The 27,444-nt window shown below is 43.0% G+C and overlaps 1 protein-coding gene across 2 annotated transcripts; it reads right to left on the minus strand.

Annotated features, from left to right (window-relative positions):
- Window positions 1–8,319: 8,319 nt before the first annotated feature.
- Window positions 8,320–18,383, minus strand: dcxr (dicarbonyl/L-xylulose reductase). Of its 2 annotated transcripts, XM_029685156.2 has the most exons (9): window positions 18,209–18,383; window positions 17,926–17,994; window positions 17,563–17,660; window positions 14,105–14,262; window positions 13,290–13,332; window positions 13,084–13,183; window positions 12,877–12,941; window positions 10,239–10,356; window positions 8,320–8,748 (listed from the first exon to the last, which is right to left on the minus strand). In XM_029685156.2, exons 2-9 carry the CDS (start codon window positions 17,975–17,977, stop codon window positions 8,645–8,647), a joined length of 738 nt encoding a protein of 245 aa, XP_029541016.1. In that variant the 5' UTR covers window positions 17,978–17,994; window positions 18,209–18,383; the 3' UTR covers window positions 8,320–8,644. The 2 variants fall into 2 exon arrangements, with proteins under 2 accessions (XP_029541016.1, XP_029541015.1); XM_029685155.2 differs by lacking the exon at window positions 18,209–18,383 and having other exon boundaries at window positions 17,926–18,200.
- Window positions 18,384–27,444: the final 9,061 nt, after the last annotated feature.

Here is a 27,444-nt window from a genome sequence, read left to right on the forward strand (position 1 = left end):
TTGTGGTGTTTGTTTCCATAGCTCTACTATAGAGTAGTACACAACACCCACAGTGCCAAAAATAACACTTGATTTAGAGTAGACTGGACTCTCTTTGGTTAGTGCTAACGTTGTTACACTTTCTCAGTGTAAGAAATGAACACACGTAGTGTTACAGTAAATCATTTTGGGGTTTTGTTTTAACAATATATGGTCTAAAGCAAGGTGTCAAACTCAATCAGTACAAGGGCCATATTGAAAAAATGTGAATCTGCAGGCCAGACATAGCCTATTATGTTTGTTTTTACAAAATAACGTACATACAACTGGCCCAAACTGGCCATTGTTTTATTAAATAAATATGGCCCTATCAATACAGAGGATGCTGTATATAGCATTTTAACATACTAAAACAGATACTTAATATTTGTCCAGCCTTAGCTGCTATGCTTGCAGATGTGCATAATAAGCTGTGACAATTTAATAACTCTAAATTTTTAAAAATGTAGATAGGTTGTTATAACATTTCAACTTAAAACATGCTTAAAAAAACTGCGCTGCTGGATCACTGGGGCGGTTGAATGCAGTATTGCTGTATGGGACTCTAAGGTACTTGCCCTCTTGTGCACCGGGGCTTCCCACTCCTCTTTCTATTCTGGTTAGAGCCAGTTTGTGCTGTTCTGTGAAGGGAGTAGTACACAGGATTGTACGAGATCTTCAGTTTCTTGGCAATTTCTCGCATGGAATAGTCTTCATTTCTCAGGATAAGAATAGACTGACGAGTTTCAGAAGAAAGGTCTTTATTTCTGGCCATTTTGAGCCTGTAATCGAATCAGCAGATGCTGATACTCCAGATACTCAACTAGTCCAAAGAAGGCCAGTTTTGTTGCTTCTTTAATCAAAACAACAGTTTTCAGCTGTGCTAACACAAATGCAAAAGGGTTTTCTAATAATCAATTATCCTTTTAAAATAAACTTGGATTAGCTAACACTGTTCACCTGATTCCTCACAATCAAATGTCAACCGCATTATCTACAATGAGAATTCTCTTCGATTATAATCACAGCCGCATATATTCCCCCCCCCCCCAAGCAGACACATCAATGGCCCTGAACGAACTTTATTTGACTCTATGTAAACTGGAAACCACATATCCTGAGGCTGCATTCCTTGTAGCTGGGGATTTTAACAAGGCTAATCTGAAAACAAGACTACCTCAATTCTATCAGCATATTGATTGTGCTACCATGGCTGGTAAAACCCTGGATCATTGTTATTCTAACTTCCGCGATGCATATAAGGCCCTCCCCCGCCCTCCTTTCAGAAAAGCTGACCACGACTCCCTTTTGTTGCTCCCAGCCTATAGACAGAGACTAAAACAGGAAGCTCCCGCTCTCAGGTCTGTTCAACGCTGGTCCAACTAATCTGATTCCACGCTTCAAGATTGCTTCGATCACGTGGATTGTGATATGTTCCGCTTTGCGTCCAACAACAACATTGACAAATACGCTAATTCGGTGAGCGAGTTCATTAGCTGTCACGTTCGTTGTATGGATGAAGGCGCAGCGTGAGTTGAATACATCTTCTTATTTAATGAAACGAAGAACACTTAAACAAACTTACAAAACAACAAAACGAACATGAAGCTATATATGATAATAGTTCAGACACAGGCAACTAGACATACCCAAAGAATATGGCTGCCTAAATATGGTTCCCAATCAGAGACAACGATAAACAGCTGCCTCTGATTGAGAACCAATCTAGGCAACCATAGACATACAAAACATCTAGACAGTAAACAACCCCATCAACATACAAAACCCCCCAACAGTACAAAAACACATATATCACCCATGTCACACCCTGACCTAACCAAAATATTAAAGAAAACAAAGAATACTAAAGTCAGGGCGTGACAGTCCCCCCGCCCAAAAAAGGTGCGGACTCCCGGTCGCACACATAAGCCTATATGGGAGGGTCTGGGTGGGCATAACTCCGAGGTGGCGGTTCTGGCTCGGGACGTGGACCCCGCTCCACTTCTGACTCGGCCCACTTACGTGATGTCTCTGGAGCGGGAACCCTCACCGCCGACCCCGGACTAGAGGACGCCACTGGACTGATGTTCGAGTCTGGAGTGAGTGAATCCTCTGGATTGGAGGGAGACTCTGGCGGATCCGGACTGGAGGGAGACTCTGGTGGATACGGACTGGAGGGAGACTCTGGCGGATCCGGAATGGAGGGAGACTCTGGTGGATCCGAACTGTGCCCCGTTGTGGTAGGCCTCGTCTGTGGCCCGTCGTAGGAGGTTCCGGTCTGCGGCCCGTCATAGGAGGTCACAAGAACGGTGAGCAAGAACGGTGAGCAAAAATCCCAGAACCACAAGGGGGAACTAGTGAATGACCTGCAGAGAGCTGGGACCAAAGTAACAAAGCCTACCATCAGTAACACACTACGCCACCAGGGACTCAAATCCTGCAGTGCCAGACGTGTCCCCCTGCTTAAGCCAGTACATGCCCAGGCCCGTCTGAAGTTTGCTAGAGAGCATTTGGATGATCCAGAAGAAGATTGGGAGAATGTCATATGGTCAGATGAAACCAAAATATAACTTTTTGGTAAAAACTCAACTCATCGTGTTTGGAGGACAAAGAATGCTGAGTTGCATCCAAAGAACACCATACCTACTGCGAAGCATGGGGGTGGAAACATCATGCTTTGGGGCTGTTTTTCTGCAAAGGGACCAGGACGACTGATCCGTGTAAAAGGAAAGAATGAATGGGGCCATGTATCGGGAGATTTTGAGTGAAAACCTCCTTCCATCAGCAAGGGCATTGAAGATGAAACGTGGCTGGGTCTTTCAGCATGACAATGATCCCAAACACACCGCCCGGGCAACGATGGAGTGGCTTCGTAAGAAGTTGAAAGTCCGTGTTGCCCAGCAACAGCCCCAAAACATCACTGCTCTAGAGGAGATCTGCATGCAGGAATGGGCCAAAATACCAGCAACAGTGTGTGAAAACCTTGTGAAGACTTACAGAAAACATTTGACCTCTGTCATTGCCAACAAAGGGTATATAACAAAGTATTGAGATAAAATTTTGTTATTGACCAAATACTTATTTTCCACCATAATTTGCAAATCAATTCATTAAAAATCCTACAATGTGATTTTCTGGATTTTTTTCCCCTCATTTTGTCTGTCATAGTTGAAGTGTACCTATGATGAAAATTATAGGCCTCTCTCATCTTTTTAAGTGGGAGAACTTGCACAATTGGTGGCTGACTAAATACTTTTTGCCCCACTATATATCACCCATGTCACACCCTGACCTAACCTAAATAATAAAGAATACTAAAGTCAGGGCGTGACATTAGCAAGTGCATTGGCGATGTCGTACCCACAGCAACTATTAAAACATTCCCAAACCAGAAACCGTGGATTGATGGCAGCATTCGCGCGAAACTGAAAGCACGAACCACTGCTTTTAACCAGGGCAAGGTGACCGGAAACATGACCGAATACAAACAGTGTAGCTATTCCCTCTGCAAGGCAATCAAACAAGCTAAGCTTCAGTATAGAGACAAAGTAGAGTCACAATTCAGACACCAGCGCTAACAAAACCTGCGGACTCTCCTTCACTGCAGCCGACTTGAGTAAAACATTTAAACGTGTTAACCCTCGCAAGGCTGCAGGCCAGACGGCATCCCCAGAGCATGCGCAGACCAGCTGGCTGGTGTGTTTACGGACATATTCAATCAATCCTTATCCCAGTCTGCTGTTCCCACATGCTTCAAGAGGGCCCCCATTGTTCCTGTTCCCAAGAAAGCTAAGGTAACTGAGCTAAACGACTACCGCCCGTAGCACTCACTTCCGTCATCATGAAGTGCTTTGAGAGACTAGTCAAGGACCATATCACCTCCACCCTACCTGACACCCTAGACCCACTCTAATTTGCTTACTGCCCCAATAGGTCCACAGACGACGCAATCGCAACCACACTGCACACGGCCCTATCCCATCTGGACAAGAGGAAGACCTTTGTGAGAATGCTGTTCATCGACTACAGCTCAGCATTTAACACCATAATACCCTCCAAACTCGTCATCAACTTGAGACCCTGGGTCTCAACCCCGCCCTGTGCAACTGGGTACTGGACTTCCTGACGGGCCGCCCCCAGGTGGTGAGGGTAGCTAACAACATCTCCACCCCGCTGATCCTCAACACTGGGGCCCCACAACGTTGCGTTCTGAGCCCTCTCCTCTACTCCCTGTTCACCCACGACTGCGTGGCCATGCACGCTTCTAATTCAATCATCAAGTTTGCAGACGACACTACAGTGTTTGGCTTGATTACCAACAACGACGAGACGGCCTACAGGGAGGTGAGGGCCCTCGGAGTGTGGTGTCAGGAAAATAACCTCATACTCAACTTCAACAAAACAAAGGAGATGATCGTGGACTTCAGGAAACAGCAGAGAGAGCACCCCCCTATCCACATCGACGGGACAGTAGTGGAGAGGGTAGAAAGTTTTAAGTTCCTCGGCGTACACATCACGGACAAACTGAATTGGTCCACCCACACAGACAGCGTGGTGAAGAAGGCGCAGCAGCGCCTCTTCAACCTCAGGAGGCTGAAGAAATTTGGCTTGTCACCAAAAGCACTCACAAACTTTTACAGATGCACAATCGAGAGCATCCTGTTGGGCTGAATCACCGCCTGGTACGGCAACTGCTCCGCCCACAACCGTAAGGCTCTCCAGAGGGTAGTGAGGTCTGCACAACGCATCACCGGGGGCAAACTACCTGCCCTCCAGGATACCTACACCACCCGATGTCACAGGAAGGCCATATAGATCATCAATAACCCTAACCTGTTCACCCCGCTATCATCCAGAAGGTGAGGTCAGTACAGGTGCATCAAAGCAGGGACTGAGAGATGGAAAAACAGCTTCAATCTCAAGGTCATCAGACTGTTAAACAGCCACCACTAACATTGAGTGGCTGCTGCCAACATACTGACTCAACTACAGCCACTTTAATAATGGAAATTTTATGTAAAAAATGTATCACTATCCACTTTAAACAATGCCACTTAATATAATGTTCACATACCCTACATTACTCATCTCATATGTATACGTATATACTGTACTCTATCATCTACTGCATCTTTATGTTATACATGTATCACTAGCCACTTTAAACAATGCCACTTTTATGTTTACATACCCTACATTGCTCATCTCATATTCATATACTGTACTCGATACCATCTACTGCATCTTGCCTATGCCATTTTGTATCATCACTCATTCATATATCTTATGTACATATTCTTTATCCCTTTACACTTATGTGTATAAGGTAGCTGTTATGAAATTGTTAGGTTAGATTACTCGTTGGTTCTTACTGCATAGTCGGAACTAGAAACACAAGCATTTCGCTACACTCTCATTAACATCTGCTAACCATATGTATGTGCCAAATAAAATTTGATTTGACAACGTGCCATTGGAACACAGGAGTGATAGTTGCTGATAATGGGCCGCTGTACGCCTATGTAGATATTCCATTACAAATCAGCCATTTCTAGCTACAATAGTCATTTACAACATTAACAATGTCTACACTGTATTTCTGATCAATTGATGTTATTTGAAACGGACAAAAAAAAATGCTTTTCTTTCAAAAAAACAAGGAAATGTCTAAGTGACCCCAAACTTTTGAACGGTAGTGTATGTTTATTAATAAATACAAAATGTTGTACTGTATTGTGGTTTGTAAACACATGTTTGTCTCATCATACTACAGTTGAAGTCAGAACAGACTGACCAGGTGAAAGCTACAGTTGAAGTCGGAGGTTTACATACACCTTAGCTAAATACATTTAAACTCAGTTTTTCACAATTCCTGACATTTAATCATAGTAAAAATTCCCTGTCTTAGGTCAGTTAGGATCACCACATTATTGTAACAATGTGAAATGTCAGAAAAATAGTTGAGAGAATGATTTGTCAGCTTTAATTTCATTCACCACATTCCCAGTGGGTCAGAAGGTTACATACACTCAATTAGTATTTGTTAGCATTGTCTTTAAAATGATTTAACTTTAGTCAAACGTTTCAGGTAGCCTTCCACAACCTTCACACAATAAGTTGGGTGAATTGTGGCCCATTCCTCCTGACAGAGCTGGTGTAACTGAGTCAGGTTTGTAGGCCTCCTTGCTCGCACACGCTTTTTCAGTTCTGTCCACAAATTGTCTATAGGATTGAGGTCAGGGCTTTCTGATGGCCACTCCAATACCTTGACTTTGTTGTCCTTAAGCCATTTTGCCACAACTTTGGAAGTATGCTTGGGGTCATTGTCCATTTGGAAGACCCATTTGCGACCAAGCTTTAACTTCCTGACTGATGTCTTGAGATGTTGCTTCAATATATGCACATAATTTTGCTGCCTCATGATGCCATCTATTTTGTGAAGTGCACCAGTCCTCCTGCAGCAAAGCACCCCCACAACATGATGCTGCCACCCTCGTGCTTCACTGTTGGGATGGTTTTCTTCGGCTTGCAAGCCTCCCCCTTTTTCCTCCAAACATAACGATGGTCATTATGACCAAATAGTTTCATCAGACCAGAGGATATTTCTCCAAAAAGTACAATCTTTGTCCCCATTTGCAGTTGCAAACGTTGTCTGGCTGTTTTGGAGCAGTGGCTTCCTCCGTGCTGAGCTGCATTTCAGGTTATGTCAATATAGGACTCGTTTTACTGTGGATATAGATACTTTTGTACCTGTTTCCTCCAGCATCTTCACAGGGTCCTTTGCTGTTGTTCTGGGATTGATTTGCACTTTTTGCACCAAGGTATGTTCATCTGTAGGAGACAGAACACGTCTCCTTCCTGAGCGGTATGATGGCTGTGTGGTCCCATGGTGTTTATACTTGCGTACTGTTGTTTGTACAGATGAACGTGGTACCTTCAGGCATTTGAAAATTGCTCCCAAGGATGAGCCAGACTTGTGGAGATCTACAATTTTTTTTGTAAGGTCTTGGCTGATTTATTTTCATTTTCCCATGACGTCAAGGCACTGAGTTTGAAGGTAGGCCTTGAAATACATCCACAGGTACACTTCCAATTGACTCAAATGATGTCAATTAGCCTATCAGAAGCTTCTAAAGCCATGACATAATTTTCTGGAATTTTCCAAGCTGTTTAAAGGCACAATCAACTTAGTGTATGCAAACTTGAATTGTGAAAGTGAATTATGAATTAAATAATCTGTCTGTAAACAATTGTTGGAAAAGTTACTTGTGTCATGCACAAAGTAGATGTCCTAACTGAATTGCAAAAACTATAGTTCCTGGATGGTTGGGAGAAGTTGCTCTCAGGGGATGTGCTACTATCATTCTTTATTCATGGATGTGTTCTTAGGCAAAATTGTGAGCCCACTCCCTTGGCTGAGAAGCAACCCCACACATGAATGGTCTCAGGATGCTTTACTGTTGGCATGACACAGGACTGATGGTAGCACTCACCTTGTCTTCTCCAGACAAGCTTTTTTTTCCGGATCCCCCAAACAATCGGAAAGGGGATTCATCAGGAAATGACTTTACCCCAGTCCTCAGCAGTCCAATCCCTGTACCTTTTGCAGAATATCAGTCGGTCCCTGATGTTTTTCCTGGAGAGAAGTGGCTTCTTTGCTGCCCTTCCTGACACCAGGCCATCCTTCAAAATTCTTCGCCTCACTATGCGTGCAGATGCACTCACACCTGCCTGCTGCCATTCCTGAGCAAGCGCTGTCCACGTGGTGCACTAATCCCTCAGCTGAATCAATTTTAGGAGATGGTCCTGGCGCTTGCTGGACTTTCTTGGGCGCCCTGAAGCTTTCTTCACAACATTTGAACCGCTCTCCTTGAAGTTCTTGATGATCCAATAAATGTTTGATTTAGGTGCAATCTCACTGGCAGCAATATCCTTGCCTGTGAAGCCCTTTTTGTGCAAAGCAATGATGACGGCACGTGTTTCTTTGCAGGTAACCATGGTTGACAGAGATCAAACAATGATTCCAAGCACCACCCTCCTTTTGAAGCTTCCAGTCTGTTATTCAAACTCAATCAGCATGACAGAGTGATCTCCAGCCTTGTCCTCGTCAACACTCACACCTGTGTTAACGAGAGAATCACTGACATGATGTCAGCTGGTCCTTTTGTGGCAGGGCTGAAATGCAGTGGAAATGATTTTGGGGGATTCCGTTCATTTGCATGGCAAAGAGGGATTTTGCGATCACTCTTCATAACATTCTGGAGTATATGCAAATTGCAATCATACAAACTGGAGGCAGCAGACTTTGTGAAAATTTATATTTGTGTCATTCTCAAAAACATTTGGTCACGACTGTATATTACACTAGTCTCATCCAGCAGTTCTCTCTATAATCTAACACACACCCACAATCTGCAAAAAATAAACAATTGCTTACGGTTACAACAAACAGGGCAGCTCATAAAGACTCATTCTATTGTTCTGGGTGACACATGTAATCAGTAACATAAAACAAAATCATGTCCGAATATAATCAGTGCTTGAAGAGGAATTAAATGGGTACTAGTGGACACCATGGAAAATGACTACGCCAGCCAATCAGAAGGCAGAATGAGAAGGTGAGAGGTTAGCAGGCCAGGAAGCCCCCGTCCACAGGCAGGGTGACACCGTTGGTCATAGAACTCTTATCGCTGAGCAGGAACAGGATAGAGTTCACCACATCCTCCACCTCTGCAGAGAGGAACACACACACACACAATAATAATACACACACACACACACAACCATAAAGTAACACACCTCCACATCATAATGTGCCGCTTTCACATGATAAAGAGTGGGGTTGGGCAGTCTGTGTGTCATCAGATGTTCATGGTTAGCTGTGTTAATAAAAACAAGAACATATAATATACAGTATAGAGTGCATTCCGAAAGTATTCAGATCCCTTGACTTCTTCAGCATTTTGTTACGTTACAGCCTTATTCTAAAATGGATTCAATTGTTTTTTTCCCCTCGTCAATCTACACACAATACCCCATAATGACAAAGTAAAACCAGTTTACTTATTTTTTGGAGGGCAAAAATGTTTAAACGGAAATATCGCATTTACATAAGTATTCAGACCCTTTACTCAGTACTTCGTTGAAGCACCTTTGGCAGCAATTACAGCCTCAAGTCTTGGCACACCTGTATTTGGGGAGTTTCTCCCATTTTTCTCTGCAGATCCTCTCAAGCTTTGTCAGGTTGGATGGGGAGGATTGCTGCACAGCTATTGTCACGTCTCTCCAGAGATGTTTGATTGGGTTCAAGTCTGGGCCACTCAAGGACATTAAGACTTCACCCCAGTCTGTGGTCCTTAACACTCTGGAGCAGGTTTTCATCAAGGAGCTCTCTAAACTTTGTTCCGTTCATCTTTCCCTCGATCCTGACTAGTCTCCCAGTCCCTGCCACTGAAGAGTGGCTCCCGTCTGACCACTCTACCAAGGCCTGAATGGTGGAGTGCTGCAGAGATGGGAGAATCTTCCAGAAGGACAACCATCGCACAGAGGAACTCTGGAGCTCTGTCAGAGTGACAAATAGGTTCTTGGTCACCTCCCTGACCAAGGCTCTTGTCCCCAATTGCTCAGTTTGACCGGGCGGCCAGCTCTAGGAAGAGTGTTGGTGGTTCCAAACTTCTTCCATTTAAGAATGATGGAGACCACTGTGTTTTTGGGGACCTTCAATGCTGCAGACATTTTTTGGTACCCTTCCACAGATCTGTGCCTTAACATAATCCTGTCTCGGAGCTCTACGGACAATTCCTTCAACCGCATGGCTTGGTTTTTACTCTGACATTCACTGTCAGCTGTTGGACCTTACATAGACAGGTTTGTGCCTTTCCAAATCATGTCCAATCAATCAAATTTACCACAGATAGACTCCAATCAAGTTGTAGAAACATCTCAAGGATGATCAATGGAAACAGGATGCATCGGAGCTCAATTTCGAGTCTCATAGCAAAGGGTCTGAATACTTATGTAAATAAGGTGTTTCAGTTTTTTCCCCCTCATTTCTAAAAACCTGTTTTTGCTTTGTCATTATGGGTTATTGTATGTAGATTCATGAGAGAAAAAAAACAATGTAATCCATTTCAGAATAAGGCTGTAATGTAACAAAATGTGGAAAAAGTCAAGTGCACTGTATAAATAACTTATTATTAACAAAACAACATGTATGTGACCTGCGAATCGTCCCAGAGGGATGCGTGAGGTCATGGTCTTGGCCTTGCCAGGGTCACTCCATGCCAGTCTCCCCATCTTAGTCATCACGACTGTGGGGTTCACACTGTTCACACGGATCTAGCAAGAAACAAGTACACCCCAACAATCAATACTTATTAGTCAATAAGGCGGTAGCCTAGCAGTTAAGAGTGTTGGGCCAGTAACCAAAAGGTTCAAATCCCCAAGCTGACTAGGTGAAAACTCTGTCCTTGTGCCCTTGAGCAAGGCACTAAACCCTAGTCCCTGTAGATAATCAATACATCAAATCAATACAGTGCCAAGTGAAGGTCTACACACCCCTTGCAGTCTTCACATTTTCCTGCCTTAAAATTGAAACAAATATTACATTTAATTTTTTTTCTTCTATCGATGTAAACAAACTACTCCAGATTTCCAAATAATTATTTTATATGAAGAGGTCTTGATTGCGTGTCTTCACACCCCAGAGTTAATGGTAGAATCTTATTCAAAATGTTTCACAGCTGTAATGGCTGCCATAGGTACTTCCACCAACTTCGCAAACTCTTAGGCAGTGGCGTGTCCAGAACATTTTGAATGGGGTGGCCAAGGTGGGGAACAGACCCAGTTTAGGGGGGACATAACACTTTGAACCTTTATTGATGCAAGGTGTAATTGTTATATATAATTATGAAGGTTCAATGCATTAAATGCTTCAGCTTAGGTTTGGTACATGAATACAAACACTAACATTGATTAAAGGTCAGGGTTTTAAATAAGGGTATTAGCACAGCAGTAAATTTACTTGAAAGTACCATCCAGAGTGTGAATTATACCCTGACATTCGGGGGGGGGTATAGTAAAGATGTCATTTAACTGGAAAAATGTATTACCTTTTAATGTGTCGTGAACACAACCTGTCATGATGTTTTTATCTGATTGTCAAACAAATCACTTCAAAACGTAGGTTATCTACGCATGTTCGTCTACTCCAAAATAAGTCCAGCATCTGAGCAGTGCACTGTGCACCTACCATTTGAATGGAAAGGGACATCTTTTACAAACACCATATGTCTAATAACATTCAGCTTACAAAGGGTTGTGTATTCATGGATGCAAAAGGAGGCTATACTTCCCCAAATATTTTAACAATAACAATTCATAATTTTCCTTCAATTAGCAAGAGGCTGAATCCATTTCACCAGAGAACGCATCCGAGCAAGGCAAACAGCGCCCCTCTTTCTTAGTATCTGTACCCATGTATCTGATGCAGTCTGGCCAAAAAGAATATGACATGTCATGCTCTTTTTAGCCAGACAGGATCATATACATGGGCTCCACATATATTTTTACATTTACATTTTAGTCATTTAGCAGACGCTCTTATCCAGAGCGACTTACAGTTAGTGTATTCATCTTAAGATAGCTAGGTGGGACAACGACATACACTGAGTGTACAAAACTCCTTCTCTTGACATAAACTGATCAGGTAAATCCAGGTGAAAGCTATGATCCCTTATTGATGTCACTTGTTAAATCCACTTCAATCAGTGTAGATGAAGGGGAGGAGACAGGTTAAAGAAGGATTTTTAAATCTTAGAACTGCAACGCTGCTGGGTTTTTCCACGCTCAACAGTTTCCCGTGTGTATCAAGAATGGTCCACCATCCAAAACACATCCAGCCAACTTAACACAACTGTGGGAAACATTGGAGTCCATCATCCCTGTGGAACACTTTCAACACCTTTTTCTGAAGGCTAAAGGGGGTGCAACTCAATATTAGGAAGGTGTTCCTAATGTTTGGTACACTCAGTGTATCTCAGTCCTAGTAAGTACATTTTTCCTCAATAAAGTATCTATCAGCAAGTAGTGGGGAAACGTCAAGTGTGAGTGTCAGTTCACGAAAGGGGGATACTCTTTGAAGAGGTAGGGCTTCAGATGTTTTTGGAAGATGGGGAGGGACTCTGCTGTCCTAGCTTCAGGGGCGATGTTTCGCTCGCTCGGATGCTTTCTCCGGTGAGATTGATGAGTCTTACTGTTGGTGCGCGTCTTGGTCAAAATTATTAATATATTCAGAGACGACCGATCAGATCTCAGAATTTCTTGGGGGAGGCCAATCAGATTTCAGGGGAGGCCGTGGCCACACTGGGCCGCCACTGCGATTAGGGCAACATATATCCATCGTTTTTGTATAAATTGCTCAAACTCAGTACATTTGGTTGGAGTCATTGATGGGCAGCAATATTCAAACCTTGCCTCTGATTTTCCAACAGATTTAAGTCAGGATGGAGACTGGACAATTCGGGAACAGTCAACACCTATTGGAAAGCCATTCTGGTGTCTTCGGCATAAAAACATTTGTAATTGTCTTGCTGAAAAATAAAACTATCCCAGGGTTAGGTATTAAGAAGACTGAGGCAGGTATTCCTCTAGCTTTTTATCTGGGCTTTGCTCCTTTCATGTTTCTTTTGATCTTGACAAACTCCCCAGTCCCTGCCGGTGACAAGAATACCCATAACATGATGCCACCACAATACAACTGTTGCAGACAGAGATTTAAATGTACTGGTCTGACATCAGAAGAACCATGTGTGTCTTGATGTGTGCTCTCTGCTATTGGGTCAGTCCTCCTGTATTTACCTGATAGGGTCCAAGCTCCAGGGCCATAACCTTAGTCAGCATGTCCAGAGCACCTTTAGTGGCACCTGCACACACATACAGACAGTATGCATTCAAATATCAACTACATCAAGATGTAGTGAGTTAATTGATATAATCGAGCTATAGCTGAGATATGTTTTGATGGGATGTATGTGCTGCTCTGTCTGGTCCCTGTCTGTGACTTACAGTAGACGGTGTGGTCTTGGAGGGCACACTGAGACGCCTGGCTGGAGATGTTCACTATGGAGCCTCCTGTTCCTCTGGCCTTCATACCCCGAGCCACAATCTACCCCACACACACACAGAGAATGCACAGTGAGTATGGAGAAACTGTTAAGTTACTATAACTATGTTACAGGGAGCCAATTCAATTTCTGACAGCCTTTTCTTACCTGAGAGACATGGAGGACAGCCTTCACGTTGATGTTAAAGGATCTGGGAATTGGAAGAAAAAAAATCAATTAATGGGATTTATGAGATATTCCAATTAATGTCCAGATAGCCTTCTATGTTTGGAATATTTTTTTGTGTAACTAGCCACACAGAGGTAACACAGTTTTAACCTTGTTTATTTAAACCATCTTATCTGGAAAGCTATTTTTAAACCATGTTTAAATAAACAGGTGTAATATGTACACTAGTGTAGGTCTAATACAAAGTCCTTCTACTGAGTCTTGAGTGACTTGTGTTTCACTTCCATGAATATGAATTACAATCACAACATGATTTAGAGCAGTGGTTCTCAACTTGTTTTGCCTCGGGACCCAAATTGGACCAGGTTGTCTCAGTTGCGACCCAATATTCGCATTGCGATACAAAATTGCCGAAATGCCACCTGGAAAGCTATTTTTAATGCTAAATTGACAGTAATGTAGCAATTTATATGACAAGGGATCAACATTCCGACCATTTCCATTGACAATAATCAATTTTGATCGATGAAAAATGTTAGTAAGCTCACTGGTTTGAGACCACAAATCAACCAAATACACTAAATAGGCTGCTAAAAGCTCTGCTGAAAATACTAATTGAATTGACAAAAATTCTGACATTAAATTGTTTAAACAAAATGTAGATTCATTATCATTTCCACACACTTTCTAACTGGCTTTAGTAGTTGTTTTTTGAAACCTCTTCCCCCTCCCCCCCCTCCCCCAAACCAGTTGAGAATTTCTGATTTAAAGGACAGCGATGAGAGCATCTTTACATGTCAAACTGGTCGGGGGTGACCTCTAGGAAAGGCTGCAGCGTGGCATAGGCTGCGTTATTCACCAGCAGATCCACATGACCGCCGGCCTCCCGTAGCGCCTCCTCTGTGGCCCCCCAGTCACCGAGGTTCACACACACCGGCTTGATGGACGGACACTGCAGGGAACAACCAGCACCAGAACCAATCACACAGAGAGAAAAGACAGCAGAGAGAATCACCCCAACGAATCACCACAAAGAATCTCCCATCATCTCTCGTCACAGAGCCGAAACAATGGGACATGGAGGTGAAAAGAGCAGCAGGGAAAACTAGCTAGCCTCTAATGATATGCGTATAGGGCTAGTGGAGAGGTCATATAAGGAGACAATAGAGCATGGAATGGGGGGGGGGGGTCCAGACCCTGAGCAGTGGAGGGGGGGCTGGGCGGGGTTGTAGGGATACGAGGGTCATAACGCAGAGGAGGATGGGGAGGACCATCCTACTCAGTGAATTACTGAAAAGAAATTGGATAAAACTATACTAAATATATTCACGTCACCAAATAACTAATTAAAAAAGACACTGTTTTGCAATGAAGTTCTACAGGTCTACAGTAGCCTCAACAGCACCATGGTGTAGCTGGAGGACAGCTATTTTCCGTCCTCCTCTGTGTACATTGACTTAAATACAAAACCTAGGAGGCTCATGGTTCTCACCTTCTATAGACTTACTGTCATGGCCAAAAGTTGAGAATGACACAAATATAAATTTTCACAAAGTCTGCTGCCTCCAGTTTGTATGATGGCAATTTGCATATACTCCAGAATGTTATGAAGAGTAATCAGATGAATTGCAATTAATTGCAAAATCCCTCTTTGCCATGCAAATGAACTGAATCCCCCAAAAACATTTCCACTGCATTTTAGCCCTGCCACAAAAGGACCAGCTGACATCATGTCAGTGATTCTCTCGTTAACACAGGTGTGAGTGTTGACGAGGACAAGGCTGGAGATCACTCTGTCATGCTGATTGAGTTTGAATAACAGACTGGAAGCTTCAAAAGGAGGGTGGTGCTTGGAATCATTGTTTTTCCTCTGTCAACCATGGTTACCTGCAAGGAAACACGTGCCGTCATCATTGCTTTGCACAAAGAGGGCTTCACAGGCAAGGATATTGCTGCCAGTGAGATTGCACCTAAATCAAACATTTATTGGATCATCAAGAACTTCAAGGAGAGCGGTTCAATTGTTGTGAAGAAGGCTTCAGGGCGCCCAAGAAAGTCCAGCAAGTGCCAGGACCGTCTCCTAAAGTTGATTCAGCTGCAGGATCGTGGCACCACCAGTACAGCGCTTGCTCAGGAATGGCAGCAGGCAGGTGTGAGTGCATCTGCACGCACAGTGAGGCAAAGACTTTTGGAGGATGGCCTGGTGTCAAGAAGGGCAGTAAAGAAGCCACTTCTCTCCAGAAAAAAAATCAGGGACCGGCTGATATTATACAAAAGGTACAGGGATTGGACTGCTGAGGACTGGAGTAAAGTCATTTTCTCTGATGAATCCCCTTTCCGATGGTTTGGGGCATCTGGATAAAAGCTTGTCGGGAGAAGACAAGGTGAATGCTACCATCAGTCCTGTGTCATGCCAACAGTAAAGCATCCTGAGACCATTCATGTGTGGGGTTGCTTCTCAGCCAAGGGAGTGGGCTCACTCACAATTTTGCCTAGGAACACAGCCATGAATAAAGAATGGTACCAACACATCCTCCAAGAGCAACTTCTCCCAACCATCCAGGAACAGTTTGGTAATGAACAATGCCTTCTCCAGCATGATGGAGCAACTTGCCATAAGGCAAAAGTGATAACTAAGTGGCCCGGGGAACAAAACATTGATATTTTGGGTCCATGGCCAGGAAACTCCCCAGACCTTAATGCCATTGAGAACTTGTGGTCAATCCTCAAGAGGCGGGTGGACAAACAAAAACCCACAAATTCTGACAAACTCCAAGCATTGATTATGCAAGAATGGGCTGTCATCAGTGTGTGGCTCAGAAGTTAATTGACAGCATGCCAGGGCAGATTGCAGAGGTCTTGAAAAAGAAGGGTCAACACTGCAAATATTGACTCTTTGCATCAACTTTATGTAATTGTCAATAAAAGCCTTTACATTTACATTTAAGTCATTTAGCAGACGCTCTTATCCAGAGCGACTTACAAATTGGTGCTTTCACCTTATGACATCCAGTGGAACAGCCACTTTACAATAGTGCATCTAGGTCTTTTAAGGGGGGGGGGGGGGGGGTGAGAAGGATTACTTTATCCTACTTTATTCCTTAAAGAGGTGGGGTTTCAGGTGTCTCCGGAAGGTGGTGATTGACTCCGCTGTCCTGGCGTCGTGAGGGAGTTTGTTCCACCATTGGGGGGCCAGAGCAGCGAACAGTTTTGACTGGGCTGAGCGGGAACTGTACTTCCTCAGTGGTAGGGAGGCGAGCAGGCCAGAGGTGGATGAACGCAGTGCCCTTGTTTGGGTGTAGGGCCTGATCAGAGCCTGGAGGTACTGAGGTGCCGTTCCCCTACCACAGCTCCGTAGGCAAGCACCATAATTACAAGCATTGTGAAATGCTTGTAATTATACTTCAGTATTCCATAGTAACATCTGACAAAAATATCTAAAGACACTGAAGCAGCAAACTTTGTGGAAATTAATATTTGTGTCATTCTCAAAACCGTTGGCCACGACTGTACACATAATTATGACGACTTCCGACTTCTAAGTACAGAAAGCATACGCTACAGCTAGCTAGCACTGCAGTGCATAAAATGTGGTGACTAGTTGACTCAAAGAGAGAGAAAGACAATAGTTGAACAAATTCATTTCTTCAAAAATCAAGGAGAAGCTGTAGAAAGAGAGAGAGAGCTAGCTATATTTAGTTAGATTTATTTTCAATATAACTTACTTAGCTCACTAATGCAGCTAGCTAATTTAGCCTACTCAAACAGAGAGGAATGCTATTTATGTTAGCTAACTGGCTCTTATTATTATTTGTGTTATTTATTTAACTGAAAAGGTTATCCAACACTAAGCTAAGGCTATCCAACACTGGAACTCTTCCAAGTCAAGGTCTGCTAGATGCAGGCAAGTGTGTGCAAGGCGTTCCTGGGCATGTCACTCACTGTCTGTTACCTTGGTTGCTCCAATTGGTCTTTTGACATGTGCACCTACATTATAAACTATAATTCGTAGGCTAGATTGTCGAAACTTCATGATGGGTATAGGGAAAATTGAGTATCACATATTAGACTAAACCTATCGATGTTACATTGAGCTGGGTGAATTAAATATGAATGACAGTCATCCAATATGCTGTAATAGGCCATGCTCATATTTTTTTTTTTTTAAAGACGTCTTCCCCAATCTTAAACGGTACCGACACCCCACTGTTGTAGGGGCATTGGGTGTGTATATGGGTGTTGCGGGGGTTACCTCTAGCAGAAGGCTGTCCAGGTCAGCCCGCGTACGTGTGACTGCCACGACTTCTGCCCCGCAGCGCGCCAGAGCAAGCGCCGTGGCCCGGCCGATGCCTGTGTGAAAATATCCATAAACACAATGACCATTATTCACTGGAGATCTCAGTGTGACGGCCAACCTGACACACACATTTCGACCGTGTTTGGGTTATTCGGTCACCCACAATCATGACAGTGGTTCTTTCAGGACACATTAGAAGTTGGCTTAGTTTGGGCTCAAAACTACTTGTTGATTTACTTGTTGTAAGTGCATTTGGTTGTGTTTTCGCAGCAAACCAGACGTCGACACTATCTTTAAATATGGTGGTAGTTTTCTTACCTTTTCCTGCCCCCGTGACTATGGCCCGCTTGCCTGCGAAAGAGATTTCCATGGCTCTTCAGACCTTCGCTGCGAAGTTATGGGACAAGTAAATGTTGCACAATATGGAGAGCAAAGGGTGAGAGAAACAATGCAACAAAATAGATCATCCGCATTCGATAAGGGCGAAATCGATACTACATGCCCTCCTCACTTTCAAATATTGAAAAATGTCGCGTTAAAATAAATATTCGTTATATGAACAGTGCAAGATATATTGAGCTCTATAAAGTAATTTACTTACCCAGTTGTCACTGGTTACGACAGCCGCAAAGTCATAAACCCCGCCTATTTCTACAATGTATTTTCTTAAAACGTGATTTTAAACATAACCTTAACCCTAACCACAATGCTAAATTTATGTCTAACCTTAAATTAAAACCATAAAGCAAATTTTTATTCTCGTGAATTTTAGCGGAAACGGATGTGGTGTATGAAGAGTGCATCTCGAAGTTGCGCAAAAAGTTAATGGATAAAAAAAGTTATTGTTCCTAGTTGACCCCTAGAAGCAACGGGTACATAGGCAACTTAATATTCAGTCTTGCATCATAACAGAGTATTCAACAACCAACATCAAATTCACTGTAGATTGATATTTACAATCCATTTCAATATATGTATGTTTTCATGTGTATTTAGAGAGATACTTTCATTTTATAAAATATAATCTCAGTAAACCATACTGTACAGGCCAAAGTCAATAAAACTTCAGATTTTAGTCAAAAGGCAGCCTTTTTACTCTATCAAATGATCTAGTTAGCCAAACTACATGCTAGTGATGCATGCAACATATACAGTGGTTGAAAGTATGTGCCCCCCTTTCTGATTTTCTCTATTTTTGCATATTTTTGACACTGAATGTTATCAGATTGTCAACCAAAACCTAATATTAGGTAAAGGTTTACAAATAACAACCTAAATGTATACTTAGTTTATTTATTTAATTAACACATTTATGCAACACCCAATTCCCCTGTGGGAAAAAGTAATTGCCCCCTTACACTAAATAACTGGTCGTGCCACCTTTAGCTGCAATGACTGCAATCAAATGCTTCCTGTAGTTGTTGATCAGTCTCTCACATCGCTGTGGAGGCATTTTGGTCCACTCTTGCATGCAGAGCTGCTTTAACTCAGGAACATTTGTGGGTTTTCAAGCATGAACTGCTCATTTCAAGTCCTGCCACAAAACATCTCAATTGGGATTCGGTCTGGACTTTGGCTAGGCCAATCCAAAACTTGTGTGTTGCTTTTTTAACAATTTTCATTTGAACTTGATTGTTGGTTTTGGGTCACAGTCTTGCTGCATGACCCAGCTACACTTCAGCTTCAGCTCACAGACAGATGGCCTGGCATTCTCCTGTAGAATGATCTGATACAGAGCATAATTCATGGCTCTTTCTATTAGGGCAAGTCGTACAGGCCCCTGAGGCAGCAGAGCATCCCCAAACCATCACACTACCACCACCATGCTTCACCGTTGGTATGACGTTCATACTGTGGAATGTAGTGTTTGGTTTTCGCCAGACATAATGGGACCCATCTCATCCAAAAAGTTGACTCCAGTTTGCCAAAAAAACACCTGGATGATCATCAAGACTATCAGAAGAATGTTCCATGGACAGATGAGTCAAAAGTAAAACTTTTTGGACGACATGGGCCCCATTATGCCTGGCGAAAACCAAACACTGCATTCCACAGTAAGAACCTTGCCTGTGAGCTGAAGCGGACTCACAGCTGGGTCATGCAGCAAGACAATGATCCAAAACACAATCTACATGAAAATCGTTAAAAGCAACACATTTTATGTTTTGGAATGGCCTAGTCAAAGTACAGACCTAATCCCATTGCGATGTTGTGGCAGGACTTGAAATGAGCAGTTCATGCTTGAAAACCCACAAATGTCGCTGAGTTAAAGCAGTTCTGCCAACATTCCTCCACAGCGATGTGCTAAACTAATCAACAACTACAGGAAGCATTTGGTTGCAGTCACTGCAGCTAAAGGTGACACAACCAGTTAGCACGTAAAGGGGCAATTACTTTTCACACAGGGGAATTGGGTGTTGCATAACTTTGTTAGTTAAATAAATAAAATAAATAAATTTAGTTTGTTATTTGTAAACTCAACTTTGATTTATCTAAAATAAACTTTCCTTTATCTAAAATTAGTTTTTGGTTGAAGATCTGATAACATTCAGTATAAAACATTTGCGAAAATAGAGAAAATCAGACCGGGGCAAATACTTTGTCACAGCACTATGTCATTTACAATTTTCAGTCTCTTCAAGACAGGCAGTGGAATCATGCACTAGCAGCAATTCAATGACTGTTGTTGTTCTGATTCTATGACATACCCCCTCCCATCTCCCAGAGTAGGAGTGCTGATCTAAGATCAGGTACCCACCAGTCTGTATAGCACTCCTACTCGGACCTGGTTTATTAAATACGGAGTTAACACATTCTCCAATTGAGTTTCAGTCAGAGAGAGAAATTACCCCAGTGCATAAAGCAATTATCCCAGAGTTATCTTCCCTCTCTGCTGGAAATGGGGTTGGATTGATGGCAGCCCACGATAGGATAAAGGGAAGAGTGAGGTAATCAGGCATAAATCTAATGCGAGCTGGGTTATTATGTTCCAATGAAACAAACATTTCATAGGCCTCCATGCATTAGCTCAGCGTTTCCCAACTCCAGTCCTCGAGTACCCCAAACACCACACATTTTTTGTTGTAGCCCTCGCAAAACACACCTGATTTAACTCATTGAGGGCTTGATGATTAGTTGACAAGTTGATTCAGGTGTGTTTGTCCACGGCAAACATTTTAATGTGTACTGTTGTGGCTGGGAATCACGGCATTAGCTCACTGACAAACTTCATGGGCCAAGCACGTTGTTCCAAAGGGTGGGAGAATCAAGCTGATTATGTTAACTCAAACATTTCAAACCTATCTGCCCCTTATTTACTGTAATAAGAATAGTAAATGTGCCAACATGAAATCCCATTTTATTGGTTGAGTACTCATACTTTGCAGATGTTATTGCAGGTGCAGGGAAATGCTTATGTTCCTAGCTCCAAATGCTTATGTTCCTAGCTCGAACAATACAAAACGATAAACACAAATCCAAAAAAAGAAATATCAGAACAAGCAATGTCAGAGTCTGGAATATAAATATACAGTATGTGTATATGATGGTGTGTGTAGACAGTATATGCATAGAAAGGTTTGTACAGCAGTAGTTATATTGGATGAGCCTTGACTAGAATACAATTAAGCAATAAGGCCCGAGGTGGTGTGGTATATGGCTAATATACCACGGCTAAGGGCTGTTCTTTACGCACGACGCAACGAGGAGTGTCTGGATACAGAATTTAGCCGTGGTATATTGGCCATATACCACGAACACCAGAGGTGCCTTACTGATATTATAAAGGGGTTACCAACATAATTAGAACAGTACAAATAAATGTTTTGTCATACTCGTGGTATATGGTCTGATATACCACGGCTTTCAGGCAATCGGCATTCAGGACTCGACCCACCCAGTGTATAATATAGTATATATTCGGAAAGTATTTAAACCCCTTGAATTAAAAAATAATTATGTTACAGCCTTATTCTAAAATTGATTACATAAACAATCCTCATCAATCAAAACACAATACCCTATAATGACAAAGCAAAAACAGACATTTTTGCTAATTTATAAAAATCAACTTTATATAAGAATTCAGACTTTTTACTCAGTACTTTGTTGAAGCACCTTTGGCAGCAATTACAGCCTTGAGTCTTCTTGGATATGATGCTAAAAGCTTGACACATCTGTATTTGGGGAGTTTCTCTGGGGATCTTCTCTGCAGATCCTCTCAAACTCTGTCAGGTTGGATGGGGAGCGTCGCTGCACAGCTATTTTTGATCAGATTCAAGTCCGAGCTCTGGCTGGGCCACTCAAGGACATTCAGAGACTTGTCCCGAAGCCACTCCTGCGTTGTCTTGACTGTGTGCTTAGGGTTGTTGTTCTGTTGGAAGGTGAACCTTCGCCCCCCCAGTCAGATGTCCTGAGCACTCTGGTGCCTTATTTCCTCCAGACGTGACGCTTGTCGAAGTTATCAACACATTGATTGTAGTTCTTGCTTAGGAAAAACACTAGACCCCTGATACTCGCCTTTTCGAGACGTATACAAGGCCATCCCTTCTGCAAACCCGATCACAAATACATTTTTCTCCTCCTTTCCTATAGGCAGAAACTCAAACAGGAAGTACCTGTCCTAAGGTCTATTCAATGCTGGTCTGACCAATTGGAATCCATGCTTCAAGATTGTTTTGATCACCCGGATTGGGATATGTTCCGGGTAGCTTCATCAGGAAGGGTTCATCAGGAGTTCATCAGGAAGGGTATAGGGGATGTTGTTCCCACAGTGACTATTAAAACCTACTCAAACCAGAAACCGTGGATAGATGGCAGCATTCCCGCACAACTGAAAACGCGATATGGTTGATACCAACAGTGTAGTTATTCCCTCCGTAAGGCAATCAAGGCCCCACAAGGGTGCGTGCTCAGGCCCCTCCTGTACTCTCTGTCCACCCATGACTGCGTGGCAATGCATACCTCCAACTCAATCAAGTGTGCAGACGACACACCAGTTGTAGGCCTGATTAGCAACAATGACGAGACAGCCTACAGGGAGGAGGTGAGGTCCCTGGCGGAATGGTCCCTCAATGTCAACAAAATGAAGGAGCTGATCATGGACTTCAGGAAAGAGCAGAAGGAGCATGCCCCTATCCACATATACGGGACCGCAGTGGAGAAGGTGGAAAACTTCAAGTTCCTCGGCATACACATCACTGAAAATCTGAAATTGTCCACCCACACAGATAATGTGGTGAAGAAGGCGCAACAGCGCCTCTTCAACCTCAGGAGGCTGAAGAAGGTATTTAGCTTGTCCAGGAGCAAGGCGTCGGTGTCCGCGATGTGGCTGACTTTCCCTTTATAATCTGTGATTGTCTGGAATCCCTGTTACATACATCTGACCTGTTGGAATTGCGACTCCACTTTGTCCCTGTACTGTCATTTTGCCTGTTTGATTGCCTTACGGAGGGCATTGCTAATCTGTTTGTACACGTCAGAGGCAGCTGGTGGGAGGAGCTATAGGTATTTGGTTTGGATGAGTTCTATTCGTCACAGTGGGAACAACATCCTCTATGCACTTCTGATGAGCTGTCACGAGTCAGTGTATACGTCAATATCATTATCAGATTCCGATTTGTCAGACCAACGTTGAACCGTCCTTACCACAGTTACTTCCTGTTTAAGTTTCTGCCTATAGGAGGGAAGAAGCGTCATTCGCAGGAGAAAGAGGTGGAGATATCGAGGATGAAGATCGGTGTGCCTTGTAAGTATCCGGCGGAGAGTGGGTAAAGGTCTTTACCATCGGTCCTATTAGCCAATGTACAATTATTACATAATAAAATAAACAAACTACAAGCACGTATATCCTACCAACGGGACATTCAAAAATAATATCTTATGTTTCACCGAGTCGTGGCTAAACGACGACATGAATAACAAACAGCTGGCAGGTTATACACTGATTCGGCAGGATAGAACAGTAGCCTCTGGTAAGACAAGGGGTGGTGGTCTGTGTATATTTGTAAACAACAGCTGGTGCACGATATCTAAGGAAGTCTCGAGGTTTTGCTCACCTGAGGTAGAGTATCTAATGATAAGCTGTAGACCACACTATTTACTAAGAGAGCTTTCATCTATATAATTCGTAGCAGTCTATTTACCACCACAAACCGATGCTGGCACTAAGTACCGCACTCAATGAGCTGTACACGGCCATAAGCAAACAGGAAAACACTCATCCAGAGGTGGCGCTCCTAGTGGCTGGGGACTTTAATTCAGGGAAACTTAAATCCGTTTTACCTCATTTCTACCAGCATGTTAAATGTGCAACTGTTACGCCCCTGAAAACAGGGGAGAAATAATCACGAAAGTGATACGGTGTTGTATTCTCAAGTCAACATTTAGTTCAATCATTTCACAAAAGTAACACATTACATAACAGAAAACCCATTATACAAATAACACAGCAAAATATCTTATTAACAACACGCACGTTCATTCACAATCGACATAAAATGGCAGCTACTCTCAGTACGATGCTATCCTTCACTTCAACCGAGCAGGGCTAATATTACTCTCTTCAAACTTAACTCGAACTTCCTCAAGACGTTACTAAAACACACCTTAAACACTCTTGACATGTTCGCTAGTTATAACATTTAAATTACTATTTTTATCATCAATAAAGTACCTGAAAACAGGGGAGAAATAATCACGAAAGTGATACGGTGTTGTATTCTCAAGTCAACATTTAGTTCAATGAGAAAAAGACCCGAATTTCCCCAGGAATATGGGTGGAGACCAGAGCAATCGATCTCCGGCTCATAGATTAAAAGCATTTCGTAGATCACAGATTAACACTTTTAGGCACCACAAAATAAAGTAATCAATATAACGTTTACACATTACTCTCACAATTCGTACCCTTTGACAGATTTGAACTTTAACACAATTATATGAATGTTATCAATCTCTATCAACTAATACTGAATGCATATTTTAACCTTAGATGTTTTAAGATCCTCACATACTATGAACTTACTAATACTTTTCAATGTATAACAGGCTATGAATATGTCCTTTAACCTGTCACACTCTCCCCGACAAAATAAATGTTGTCCCAACATTACCAACATTGTCTTCTTCAACAGTTCGTATGCACTGGACCTAGAAAATCCTCTTCTGTAAGGTAGTACTTGAGCAGAAGTCACGGGTCACAGTTCAAATATAACTAACAAGTTATATTCACAGTCCATATCTGTTGACCAGCTATATAACATAAGCAGTATTTTCTCATACTATTGATCAACAGTCCATCAATTTTAATGATCTATATGCATAGTCTGTAAATTGTCTCTTTTGACAGTCTGTGAAATCTGACAGTAGTCCATGGTCAAACATGTCAACTCTGTAGCCTCATGTTTGCTGAAGCCCATACATGTAAGGTGGCTGAAAGTAACATTGATGTAGTGATGGCAGCCATGGAACCAGTCCTGGTGCAGAGTAGACAGGGAACAACTGTGGCTGTGGCTGTATACTGTAGCAGGAAGGGATACCAAGCTGATCATAGGTGATACGTCTTGGAGGGTGTCTCTCTTTGTGGCAGCTGGTAGGCTGGTTCCTCAGGTTCAGCAGCATCAGTATATGAAGGAAAGGCACTTGGTGGACGATCATCAGGCAAATTTTCAGCAGGCAAGTTAATCTCCTCAGCAGGTAGGTCTTTAACTGTTGTCTCCTCCAGCCGCTTTTCAACAAGAGGCTGTGCTGGTAGTGTATAAGGGACTGGCACTGCAACTGTCTGTTTCACTGTTGGGGGTCTGTGTTCCCACTCTCTCGCTGGTTCAGCATTCCTCTCCTCAGGTACTGTAGGAGATGTGGGAACCTGTAGCGGATCATGATGAAGGTCATATTCATCCCCACTGTCTTCATCAGAATCTAGAGTCTGTGATGCAGGCTGGTGTCTCCTCGTTTTCTGACTTTTGTCCACTTTGGTCATTTCTGGTTGTGTCTCAAAAGGTAAGTGGTCACAGGACATGAGCAGATTTCTGTGCAGGACCCTGGAGCGTCCCCTACCCTTTTCTGGTCTCAATTCATAAATCGGCAGGTCTGAACCCATTTGTCTCACCACTGTGTGAATTGTATCTTCCCAATAGTTACGGAGTTTTCCTGGTCCTCCTCTTGGTGTCAGGTTTTTAATCAGAACTCGCTCGCCAGGCTGTAGCACTGAACTCCTAACTTTAGTGTCATAGTACTTCTTACTTCTTTCAGCGGCTTTCTGAGCATTTTCATTTGCAATGGCGTATGCTTCTTCCATCCCTCGTTTCCAGTTCTCCACGTATTCTCGCTGGTTACTGGAACCTGCCTCTGTGCACAATCCAAAGAGCATATCAACTGGAAGCCTGGGTGATCTCCCAAACAGAAGATAAAATGGTGAATAGCCAGTCACTTCAACGGGTGCAGTTATAGGCATAAACCAGTTTGTTCAGAGACTCCTTCCAATTTGACTTTTGTGTCTCAGTTAGTGTCTTTAACATTTGCAACAATGTTCTGTTCATGCGTTCCGCTTGACCGTTTCCCATCGGGTGATAGGGTGTTGTCCTGGACCCCGCCATGCCACTGAGTTTCTTTAACTGATGGAACAACTGATTTTCAAATTCTCCCCTTGGTCATGGTGGATGCGGGACGGAACCCAAACTTCAGGGCAAAATCATTGAAGATGAGATTTGCAGCAGTTTTACCTGACTTTGATGTGGTGGCGTAGGCTTGAGTGAAACGTGTAAAATGATCAACAATCACGAGGATGTACTCATATCCTCCTTTGCATCTGTCGAGATGAAGGAAGTCTATACATACCAGTTCAAATGGCTGTGTTGTCACAATGTTTGTCAGAGGAGCTCTTGTTGCATGGGCTGGCCTTTTCTGCTTGACACAGCTACAAGTTTTAGTCACATAGTGCTCGATGTCAGATTGCATATATGGCCAGAAGAAGCGGTCACGTACTAGTGATACAGTGCGGTCAGTACCTTGGTGTCCCATGTTATTGTGCAACTCTTCCATCACTTTACCTTTGTACTGCTCTGGTAGAACTAACTGCTTGCGGGCTGTAGTGATTCTGTACAAAATGCCATCACTGTCTATTGTCAATTTGTCCCATTCTCTGAATAGGCATTTTGTCTTTGGACTGAATTTCTTTTGCTCTTTAACTGGCGGTTTGGAACCCGACAGTTTGAAATTGAGCACAGGACGGATGACTGGATCAGATTCTTGTGCTTCTCTAATCCCATCTTTTGGGATCGAGCTGGTTGTTGCAGTGGTTGTCTCACCTTCAGCTGATACTGACATAGATGCAGCTGAAAATGACCAAGGTACAACAGCCTCTTTCTGTACCTCAACTGCTTGTATCGTGGCGGCGATGGTGTCTGGTGGAAGCTCCTCAGAACATTCTCTCATCAGTGACTCTACATCCAGTGGCATCCTTGACAAAGCATCTGCATCACCGTTCTCTCTGCCTGGCCTGTACTTTATTGTAAAGTGGAAATCAGCCAAGTCTGCAACCCACCTGGAAGTGGTTGCGTTCAGTTTTGCAGTAGACAGAATGTAGCAGAGCGGGTTGTTATCGCTGTATACAGTGAAGGTGGGAGCATAGTACAAATAGTCATGGAACTTATCAGTGATTGCCCATTTTAGAGCTAGAAATTCTAGCTTGCTCGAGTGGTAGTGATAGTTCTTCTCAGCTGCTGTTAAGGTTCGAGAGCCATAAGCAATGACCCTAAGCTTCCCCTCTTGCTTTTGATAAAGAACTGCAGTCCCACAGGATTGGCTTGTGAAATCAAGCCTTGGTGTGACGCATCAGTG

The sequence above is a fragment of the Oncorhynchus nerka genome, linkage group LG16, assembly GCF_034236695.1.
Source record: "Oncorhynchus nerka isolate Pitt River linkage group LG16, Oner_Uvic_2.0, whole genome shotgun sequence".
NCBI lineage: Eukaryota > Metazoa > Chordata > Actinopteri > Salmoniformes > Salmonidae > Oncorhynchus > Oncorhynchus nerka.